We start from the raw sequence: 11428 nt of genomic DNA, 5'->3' as shown, positions 1-11428 counted from the left end.
ATTAACATTGAGTGTGGTGGCAACCACCCTTCTCCCCCTCTGCATTATATTAGCCGCTGCTTTTATTGCTGGCTGGGAGATCAGCTTCTGCGGGTGACTGCCTTCTTATTACGCTCTTTCTGCCTTAGACCTGACCTTCCTAGGCGGCCTTTCCTTCGACTGGCTTTCTTGCTCCTGATGAGGGAAAAGCGCTAGACTTGAGCGTGCCTGTCTTGGGGGATACCGCTACAACGCTTTGAGTATCGATCGCAGGGTCGCCTTCATACACCTTTGCCCTGGGACCCAACTGTGAGGCCTTGCCTAGAGACCAACCTGGCCGGGCTGTGTTCACCTTTATATCCTTCGGTCTTAGGAGGATGTGGGGGCCCACTGCTCCGTTTGGCTTGGTCCTGCCACACCCATCTCTTTCTGGCCTGCTCCGCCTCAGTCCGTGCGGCTGAGCAGCCCTCCTGCCTTTTGCCCCCCGCACTGACCCATTGAAGCCCGTACTGCACATAATCATCCAGCAAAGTAGGTGTAGGAAGCTGGCTCTTTATATAGTGTACCAAATGTGGTAAACTGTGCAAAGAGCCCAGGTATCCCTTTTGTGTGGACTGGGGCTTGCTCTAGCAATCCCAATGTGCTCTTTTAGGGGGTAGTGTGGTCAAGTAACCTTAAGCTTATCAGAGAGGGGTGTTAGACATCTGCAGTTCACACTCCTCAATAAGGAGATTCACACAAATTTATAAAAACAATGCGGATAGAGAGTCAGTGTTGTCCTGTTTCTTTCCTTCCCTTTGGCATGTAATGATTCAAAAGGGTCGGAGGGCCAGGAACCATCTTGTGATCTAACATTGCATTGTTTCTCCCTATCTATCTTTGTGAGAGGGACATGATTTGTGTTCAGTTTGAACTCCTAACCTTCTAAGTAATATTGTAGGGCCTCCATTGTCCATTTAATTGCTGGGCATTCCTTCTGTACTATTGAATAATTGATTTCTCTAGGAAAGCGTATTTTCCTTATAAACACTATGGGGCAGATTTATAAGCCCTTTGCGACACATTTACGCCGCCATTGCGTCACATCTATGGAGATGCATCACGTTGTAAACCCCTGCGCCACATGAAACCTGCGTCAGGTTTCATGTGGGCTTTCTAGCGCAGGGTGGGTGTTCCCTCGCAGGAACGCCTCGTAATCTACAAGATTTCACTGAGTCAATTTTACGGCCATGGTGCGTCAAAACCCTGCGCCTGCTTGAAGCAGGCGTAAGGATTGACGCAGCATGTTAGCCATAGGGCACCCCCGAGCCTTGCTGAAGCCGCGTCGCGCTTGGGTCAAAAAATGGTTTTGACCCATTCACAAAGGGGAAGGGGTCCCCTCGGGACCGCTTCTCATTGCGAATGGTTTACCACCTACTTGAAGTAAGTGGTAAATTGCAAGTGTTTTGTCGCAAAACATTCATACATACAAATGCGAGTCACTACTAGGAAGGGACGCCCTTGGCTCTCTCCTTCTTAATAGCGAGTCGCAAACCTTACTTGTCGAATCTGTAAAATTTACCGATTCGCAAAATGAGGTTTGTACATGGCCATGCCCTAAATAGCGGTCGCAAACGTGCCGATTGCCCGTTTGCGATCGCAATTTAGGGTCGTACACCTGGCCCCAAGAGAACAGAGAGAGAGAGAGAGAACTAACTTCCCTTTTATCTTTCATTTGAGGTGACCCTATGCTGGTTCGTCCTCTGAATTATAGGATTTTGATTAACTGAATAGCATATTATCTGAAGCATACGCATTCTGATTATTGACAAATGCTAACATGATTTTTGCATTCTGTAAACAATTAACTTTTAGTAAACCCTTATGGTTTGAAAACATAAATATTCTCTGTCTTTCTTGTAGAGCCTAAAGGGCTTCACATTTATTGAATGTATTTAAATGTTGACCAAGCTCAGCTGCAAACCTTGATCCATTCGATATCGCTGTGCTGTCCAGAAATGTACATACAGACAAGCACTAACAACTGTTGGCAGCACTGCACCATTTCCCAGATAACTAATGGCAAGAGGTAGAAAGGGACAGGTTTTAGGATCTTAGGCAGAGCAGACTAGGATTCAAATACTAAAATAGGTTCCAGGTCAGGATTAAGATTCCAGGTCAGGACTGAGATGCACTGACAGCTGTATAGAACTGGACTAGAACCGGTTGATGAAGACCCAACAAAGCTTCACCTGTGTTTGATGTTGCACAGATACAGTGGACCAGGATGCTTCAGTTTAGGATGTAGGTGCAATCCTGTGCATGGACCCTTGCCCAAAAGCAATGTAGAATGCAGGTTCAGGCCATGATGCTGGCAACATTCCCAAATGGCTCCTTGCAATGTCATAGAAGCACTCATTCCTCCCCAGAAACTGTGAATGGCATGAAACTAGCAGAGTAATCGTGTACTGAAGCATGTTGTCTTACCTGGGCGAGAAGGCAGCGGTCCCTGGAGGTGAGCAACCTGGTATACACACATGCAGACACACATACACTGACGCAAAATGGCGAACACACAACATGGACTTTATTGAATATTTTTCATCAGTTTACATTCCACAACTGACAGTTTTGTTTTTCTGTTTTATACTCCATGGGAAAAAACAGTTTTTATTCATTCACCAGACGGGCTTTCTGGACAGCAGACATGAATGGAGGAAGCGTTCGCAGCCAGGTATTTCAAAATGTTCTCTGACTGTTTGGATGTTTTTGCAAGAGGAATTCTTCCTTTGACATTGTCTTTAGTAAGTCTTACTTGGGTTTCCATCTTTTGTAGTCTTTTACTGGCTGAAACCCAGTGAGTGTGGCCCCTCTACGTTTGTGGCTCACACAATGGTGCTGGAGGAGAAGAAATAGGGATGAAACCCTAAACATGGCTATTGTTCTTGTATGCTGTCGCTTACAGAGAAGATGCTGAAAGAGAGGAGACAGTGAGAATAATCCACAAAGGGGTGGTTAGTCCTTGGTGGTTATTGGTACCTCCATTGATTCCACAGCAGAAGATGAAGAGTTGAACCCCCATGAATGGCAGTTGTTGCTATGTGTTTTTGGCTCCTAGTATTGTGCTATAGAGGACGTACAGAGGAATCCCTGCGGGCAAGAGATGGACCCCGTATTGATTGGCTCCTGTGATGATGCTAGGACAGGAAGCCAGGGAGGAAACCTAACAGCTGGACCCCTGGGTGATTGACATGTGTGCGGGAGTGAGGACATAGCTAGGAATCCCCTTAGATGTGCGACTTTCTCTCTAGGTACTGGCCTTCTATGATGGTGGTAGTGGAAGGGCAGACAGAGAGAAATCCCCTAGACATGTGCTCTGCTTCTAGGTGCTGGACTCCTATTCGGGTACTAGGGAGCAGGCATAGAAAGAAATCCGAGTGGATGGGTGGTGTGTACATACTTGACCTCTAAAATAGCTCTGTTGAAAAGGCATTGAGAGGAATCTACAGTGAGATGTGAGAAAGAAATCTTCATGGGTGGGTGCACCCCCAAAGATGACAGGACTCTGAAGTAGTCCTAGGGAGATTTCAAAGAATCCATGCATGGTGTTCTCCAAACGGGTGATTAGATTCTCTAATAGTGCTAGGAAACAGTCACAGAAATCTCGATGGGTGGTTGCTCTCCCCAAAGGATATTGGCACCCACATTAGTCCTATGGAGAGTTTATAGAGAAGAATTCATGGGTGATGCTCTCCAAATGGGTGAGGGATCCTCCAGCGATGCTAAGGAGTTGTCAAACAAATCTCCAGGAATCGGTACTCTCACCAAAGGTGGTTGGCCTCTAGAGTAGGTAATAGGGAAGAATCTCCATGGATATGGGTAAATGGATCCTCTAATGATTCTAGGGAACATTCATGGAAATCTCCAAGGGGAGTGATCTGCCTAAGGATGCTTGGATAATCAGATAGTGCAAAGGAGCAGTCCTAGAGCAGAATCCCCAAGGAGAGTCCTCTCTCTTTAGGTGACTGGTTGCTACAGTGGTACTAGGAGGTAGTTGCAGATAGTAATCCCCATGGACAGGCCTCACCCTTTGAATGACGTTGATGCTATAATAGTGCTAAGGAGCTTTTGTACAGAAAAATCCCCCTGGTGGACCCTCACCTTTCCGGTGCTTTGATCCTCCAAGAATGCTCATGAGCAGTTCAGCCATAGATAGATATCCCCATGGATTAAACCTTTCTCTTTAGATGGTTGGCTCCTATAATTGAGGTAGGAAAAGAACCGGGACAATTGAGTGGTCTATTAAGCATTAACGTTTTACCGGTGGATGGTGCATGGGCATCTTGATCATAAGCTGTGGTGTTGTGTAATGCAGGCCCTACAAACTGACCTGAATGCTGGGCATGAACTTCTACTTTGGGAGAAGAGCATTATAGGGAATTGTAATGTGTAGGTGTTAAACAACTGGGGCCATGAGAAGGTGTGGGCTGATGCATCATTTTGGGTACAGAATATTTACACCCTGATTGGAAAGGGGTACAGAAGTATTTGTGCCTTTGATCAAGAGAGAGTTGTAGAATGAGTTTCATTTTTGGGATGAGTGCTGAATTGTCCGTCTATTAGGGTTGTATGTTGCATAGGAATAACTGTATGATGGTTACGATATGGTGCAGCAGGATTTGTAGCCTGGTTGGTATTTTGTTTCTGCTGCATAGTTAGTAAAAGGTGCCGAAGTGTCTACATCTTGCTTGGCACAGGGTGCTCAATGATTTATATATTGGTATGTTACACTGAGTCTGGTTGGTATGGAGGCTGGTGTGTCTGTCTCAATGTGGCAATGCCTGAGCAAACCTAGGGAATAGACACAAGAACAATCATGACCTTCGAATGATGATTTGCTGTAGTACATATGTGATGGTTGGCGAATGGTGCTGGAGAATTTGGGTATTGCGGAATCCTAGATTAGTCTTGGCTTTGGTTAGTGATCTTTTGCTCTGATATCTGTTGAGTGATTTAAAAACAGTGCTGTAGATTCAGACATCAGGGTTGGCCAATAGAAAAATCTGGCTTTGATGAGGTACAGTGGTGTTGCTTGTACGAATGCGAAGACAGCCTGGGATGTAATGGAGACTGATTAGGAATTGTGTGGCTACACAAGGTTGTCGGTGTGTTCGTCACCATGTGAGGCCCTTTTATAAAGCAAGCCTGATCCGAGTTAGAACTTCTCAGGACAAGGTCAGGCAGATTCACAGGAGTAAGACAATGGATTCCAAAAGCCTGGAGTATACTCATAGGTATATGGCTCCTTACCCCATGTAACTGGAAATCAAAAGTAGATCTCACTGCATGCACGTGTTCATTTAAACCCTTGGTAATGTTAAACAAATATCTTTGTCTGCTTCAGTGCCTAGCCTAAGCCAGTGGCAAACAAATCAACAGTTTTAAAAAGTGTTCAAAAGTACAGAGAAGTTATCTCCTCCGCACAAAACCTTTTGAATTTGCAATATTTATAAAAGAATAACTGGAAACGATTAAAAACTAAAGGGAACTACATCACCAGGCATGTGCCTTCCAAAGAACAACCAAATGATTTGCATAGAGCACCACCGTAGACTGGAACTGCCAAAGGATGCCCTGGTTTTGATGAATACTAGATCCAACTAAGGTAAAGATTGAAAGAGAACTGAAGGAATATCGAAGCCCCCAACATCTGGCCCGCAATGGTAACTTTTGTTGAGGCACCTGAACAGCACTTTAGTGCTACGTTGATGTACCTAGGGAGGTTTAAATATGGCCAATTGAAACTAGCCACACCATTGTGCACGCCGATATGGACAAGTAGCCTTATCATGGGGAACACAGAAGTCTCATTATGGCTATCTCAGAAGCTTACATACACTTTGCATTCCAGAAGCTGAAATTGATTCTGTTGTAATGTTCTTGAAATCCATGATGAAAGTTTAGTCACAACAGATCATCACTATAATGCCACAATAATGACTTTGGCATTCATGGATATACATGTGGTGTCAAATTGATTCTATGATTTAGCCTTGAAAAAGCAGTGCAAAGTCTGTGACACGTGTGTTGTCTGGAACAATGCATTGATACTGATGTGACTAATTAATCAATTGATTTTGCTGTTGTACCTCCCTGAATCATAAATGCAACAGTTACCTGTTGACTAAGATAAAGAGACACGTCAGATTAAAAAGGCAGTTTGAAAATCTTGTTGTTGATGCTGCTCAGATCGCACTGAGGGAGTAGATATCGAATTTCTGATAACTGCCTCCTTCGCCTGCTCACCATAGTATTATGGTTGCCAAAAGGTTGGTACCTGAGAGAATGCAATCTTCTGTAACCCCTGTTCAACACTGCTCCATCAATGACTATGCCTTTAGGATGAGGTTTGACAAGTTGTACTACTGATGTTTTGTTCACAGGGAATGGTGTCTTCCCTACAAAGTTGGGTCATGCAGGGGCAGTTGCTCATGAGCTGTGAGCACCGGCACTTAAGAGTGAGAACTGGGGTCTAAAAAGATGAACCAGGAGGGCCATTTGACCACGGCCTCAACTCCAAAGGGAGCTTCAAAAATAGAGACTAGCTAATTCTTGACATTTGTTAAAGCTAGAATTAAGGCTGGGGCCTCAAACATGTTCTGCGACTCTCTGGGCTCTTTCTGAGGAAATGTACAGTCATTTCTCTGAAAGAAGCAGGTACTTTGAAAGACCTGTACATCTTTTCTTCTATTTAAAACCATGCTTAGAGAATCCTAGAACAGCTGGGCCTGAGACAATTGAATATTCATTTAGGGATTTAGTGTCCAAGGGCGTGTAAGGGGTTGCACCTTACAATGCTGAAAACGAGCCATGTTTTAACTAGCAGCCTTTGACAGACTTTGAAGCAGAAAATTGGTCATGGACTAGGATCTATCTTTTTTTAAAATGTTGAACACATACCAAAGCACATCTTCTGTGTTGAAAAAAAAACCGCCAGGATTCTGTAATCTCCGGTTATCAAGAACAAATGGCATAGAAAGCTATCTACCACATGACAACTCTTACTAACTCCTGCGGGTTCGACCAGTGATCCCAGGTGGCCAGTCCTGATACTCCAACTCTGGAAAGCTTCCAAACTAGTGATTAGTCTGTGCTTAGGTTGATCCTCTGTGACGGCCACTTCATATTTAGTGAACTTACAAATTCTCTCCCAGTTAATAGTCCAAATGACATAATGGAGAAGTTTTGAGAGATACAATGAGGGTAAAATGAAACTGGGCCTCTCCAAGCGATCTTCTCCTTGGTATGATGTTTCACTAACCTCACAAGACACGGTTCATTGTTTTGTTCATCTGCATCAGAATAATCATTTTGGATATAATGTACCCTCAGGGAAAGCACCAATCAGGAGTAGCATACTAAGAAATCACTGGGGCAAGGTTGTTGGGAGTATTTGAACATTTGTATTTTTATGACTGCCCAGAAGCACTCTCTACTGGGATCTGAATGTTGAAATATGTGCTAGAAAAGTTGGTGTGTTCCAGAGAGGATGAAAACAAGGGCACTGCTTGCTGCTAGTGACATAAAAGGAAGATGGACAAGATGGTGAAGGTGTAGTGCACAGACGTAGGCCTCACTGCAATCTTTCTTCTGGTTGTTATTTACTGAAGTTGGGTGTATGCTAGCTGTAGGTAATTCCCTGAATATTGCTCCAGCCGGTGTGGTGAGCGTGTTAACGCTTAACAGCTGTATAGAGATATCACCTGCCCACCACCCCTCGATGCCTGCACTGCCTTCTCCATGTAACACTGGCTCTGGACAGTAGCAAGAGAGACGCATTGTGCACTGGGACAGTCATCCCACCAGATTCTTGCAACATAATTTCACAGTGGATCATTAATCTTCCCTCTCTTGTGATTTCCATTTTCAACTTCTTTAATTCGAATAGTAGACGTCCATGAAAATTCAGACTTTTGCTCTAAAACATTTTGAATCAGGAGGTTGGACGCCTAGATCATGTGAGGAAACTGGTAAACAGACCCCTCCAGTTACTTTTATTTTCAAAACATTGTCAAAGTATGGGGAAGTGGGGACCTTCAAAGAAGTCATGTGTGCCTCACAAACACACATTTGCCACAGTCACAACTTCCCCAGAAACACTGACCACATATTGTTCACAGTCACACTTGCCACCCCCCAAAATCTCTGTATAGTCATGCCTGCTCAGCAGTCCAGCCTACTCCACAAACACCTCAGCCAACACTATACCAGCCCTCCACACACACACCTACCTCAACACCTGGCTTGTCCAACACTCTCTTCATACCGGCCCTTAGCTACACTTACCATACAAGCACAAGGGCATCACATGTCATGCAGTCATACCAGGCCCCAGGCCACTTGGCCCATGTTCACACCTGTATCACAACCACAGCTGCTCCACAGACAAAATAGCCCAAATGCTACACAGCCTCGCCTACCTTACAGCTACATATGTTCGATATACACACATACCCACACAGTCATACTTATCCGACAATTAGGTCTGCCTTAAAGCAAACCAAATCTCAACCCTCTAACTTCTCTGCAGTCGCACCTCCATCTGGACCCATTTGTAATACAAACACGTGCTCCACAGTCACACTTGTCCCAAGACAACAGCAGATGCTAAGTATACATGCTCCATCACTACACTAGCCAGTTTCATCTGTCTTAAAACACCAGCTACCCACAGGCACTCCATCCTCACAGCTACAGCTGACCCCTGATCCCACCAGCCCCTGGCAGATGGGGTCCTCCACAGCACACCGAACGTCTAAGGGGTATCCACATCTTCCCTGACTAGGAATTCTCCTCAGCAAGTTGAGCTCTGGAGGCAGTCGTCTGCATACCTTGAGTTGAAGGGTAACTTGGGCATGCCTGAGCTCTGAGAGGTATCCTCAGTATATCTATGCACTGGAGGTATACTCAGCATGTATGAGCTCTGGCAGGTTTCCTTAGCACCTCTAAGTCTGGGGTTATCCACAGCATGCCTGAACTCTGGATTTATCATAAAGTTGTCTGAGTTCTCGAGGTCACCCTCAGATTTCTCCTTTCTCCCCCTTCTTGGCAGTCAGGCTGCTCAGTATTGGCGACCACCATGGCTGTCCGGATACAAAGTTGTTTGTTCATATTTGTCATCATAGTTATGAACTAGGACTTATGTAGAAGTCTTGAAAGGATGAACTCGACATCTCCAGGAGATGGGTGACATGATGCAAGAGGCGGGAGAGGATCCTGGGAGCTCCCACGCACATGGGTATCCTGGATTATTCACAGCGCTCATTTCAGGCTGCAATCCAGCGTTCTATTGTTTCTTATTTACTTCTGTAGTCCTCAGCACACTGTCCCATTTTCAGGCCGCGCTTTGTTGGGGCAGTTGGTCCGCGGCACAGGATGGATGGAAGGGGCAAGAGTGCAGAAGAAGCCCGAGATAAGGGTCAGGCCTAACCCGCCCCATGCACTGAACATGGACCAGCCATAGCCGTGGCTGATGTCATCCGGGAGTTCATACAGGTATCTTGGAAAGCGCGACAGGTCAAAGTTGATTCCTGCCACACAGGTGCACAGTGAGATGATGCAGAACGTACCTGCGGATAAAGAGAACAAAGTAACAATTAGCAATTTTTCCTGTGCTTTTTCCTTGACTCCTCCCCCAACAAACATGACGAACAAATGGTATGGCCAGGCAAAGGTGCAGATCTTGTTTGTAGCAACTATTCAAGGGAGAACTTTTGACACAAAAAGGAGACATGTCTGTGATTATTTGTAGCCTGGCATTTGTTCACCACTCCACATTGTTCCCCACTCCATCTCCACGTCAAACACCTGGCCTCGGGTAATGAAGGCCTTTTTCTACATTTACCGAGTATAGGAGATACACGGATACAGGTAAAATGGCTGACAGAAGAACCATGGGAAATAACACATATTAGGCAACAAGCCACAGGGAAGAGGGTACATTCTCCGAGTACCCTGCATTGTGATAGACTGGACAGTGCACTTGTTACGAGCCTGACTGTATTGCACAAGAATAGGGGATCCCTTGAATCTACATGAGGCCAGCACAGACTAAGGAGGCATGGAGTTTTCTCTTTGTTGTACTTGGCATACCTGTCAAGGTGCGGAGCATGAGCAGAGGTGAGGTGCAATAACTCTGGGGGTAGAATCTGGGAAGAGAGGGGTGGTCCCAGTAGCCAGATGGATTGAGATCCTCGGCAGCATTATTCTGATTATACCAAGGTGAAAGCCTTGATCATGTGTTAGCCTAAAGAGATGCAGACTGGGCTGTGAATTATCGGATGCGTTAAATAACTGAATCTTGGTTAAATTCCAGCAGGTAAAAACTGCCAAAACGTAACTGAAGAAAACATATGGTATTTACCATATCATGTGGATTTTTGTGCTATTAACACCAAAATCCGCTTGCTATTTCCCATGAACTGGTAGTTGCTATTTATTACACCTGATAAATAACTACCCCATGATATAGTTATTTATCAGTGGCGATAAATAACCCCTCAACTCGTCATCACGGCTCAAGTTTTGGGGTGGCACGTGAGGTGGGTGCACCGTGCTGGTGAAGGCTTCTGTGAGCTCGTTGGCCTGCACGGTGAGGCTGAGCTCAGCAGTAGTTGCTATGGGAAAGGCGCATGAAACTGGACACGGCATCCAATGGAAATACTGGCGGTGGCTTATATAGTGCTCTCTCCGGCCGTGGTGAACGTGTAGGGGCTGGTGGGCTGGCTACGGACCTCTTGCTGGGCACGAGCTGCACGGGGCGGCGGCTGCGCGCAGCACCTCGCAGACTCTCTGCTCCATGGCCCGTTAGGGAGGCGTAAAGACGCACGGCGCATGCAAATGACCTCATTAAAACACACTGCGCGGTCCCCAAGGAAACAGCCGGCAGAGGCGGCCATGTACCGGAACCGACGCTGAGGCAAGCTGTAAACACAGAGCCTCGGCAATCACATACACTCAGAGCACAACACATCACGCATAGGCCGGGCCTAAAACGTGCACACACACGTATGCAGACACACGCACGGGTCCACGAGAGCACATATGCATGCATTCATGCCAACATTTTAGGAAAGTGGGAGGTTTCGCAAAAACAAATCGGGGAATGTATTTTCCCCACTGACTTCTGTTGAAGAAGAAGCCATATCAAGTGAGAGACAGGTAAAAATGAAGCCATCTATGGCTTCAGAAATCGGAAGCTTCCCGCCAGAATCGTATTTTTTGACATGTATGGATATGTGTGCCGTTTCTCTAACACACACCACCAGGCAGAAACTATACACTTTCACTCAATACAAATAAAGAGAGACGAAAACACACAAACCTACACACATGCAAGACACAATACACATGGATAGACATCAGCAAAAAGATCATGATGGTCTGCACACACATCTAAAGAAGTAAATCA

The 11428-nt window shown here is 45.6% G+C and overlaps 1 protein-coding gene across 1 annotated transcript in view; it reads right to left on the bottom strand.

Annotated features, from left to right (window-relative positions):
* Positions 1-2530: 2530 nt before the first annotated feature.
* The window catches only part of TMEM178B (transmembrane protein 178B), a 652763-nt gene continuing 643865 nt past the window's right edge, over positions 2531-11428 (bottom strand). The window contains exon 4 of the mRNA XM_085651933.1: positions 2531-9587. Coding sequence (XP_085508059.1) covers positions 9334-9587 — 254 coding nt within the window. The 3' untranslated portion in view covers positions 2531-9333. The remainder of the gene's footprint in view (positions 9588-11428) is intronic.

Source organism: Triturus cristatus, chromosome 4_1 (genome assembly GCF_964204655.1).
Source record: "Triturus cristatus chromosome 4_1, aTriCri1.1, whole genome shotgun sequence".
Lineage (NCBI taxonomy): Eukaryota > Metazoa > Chordata > Amphibia > Caudata > Salamandridae > Triturus > Triturus cristatus.
The sequence above is the reverse complement of the archived record's forward strand: the minus strand, read 5'-3'. Positions and strand labels throughout refer to the sequence as shown.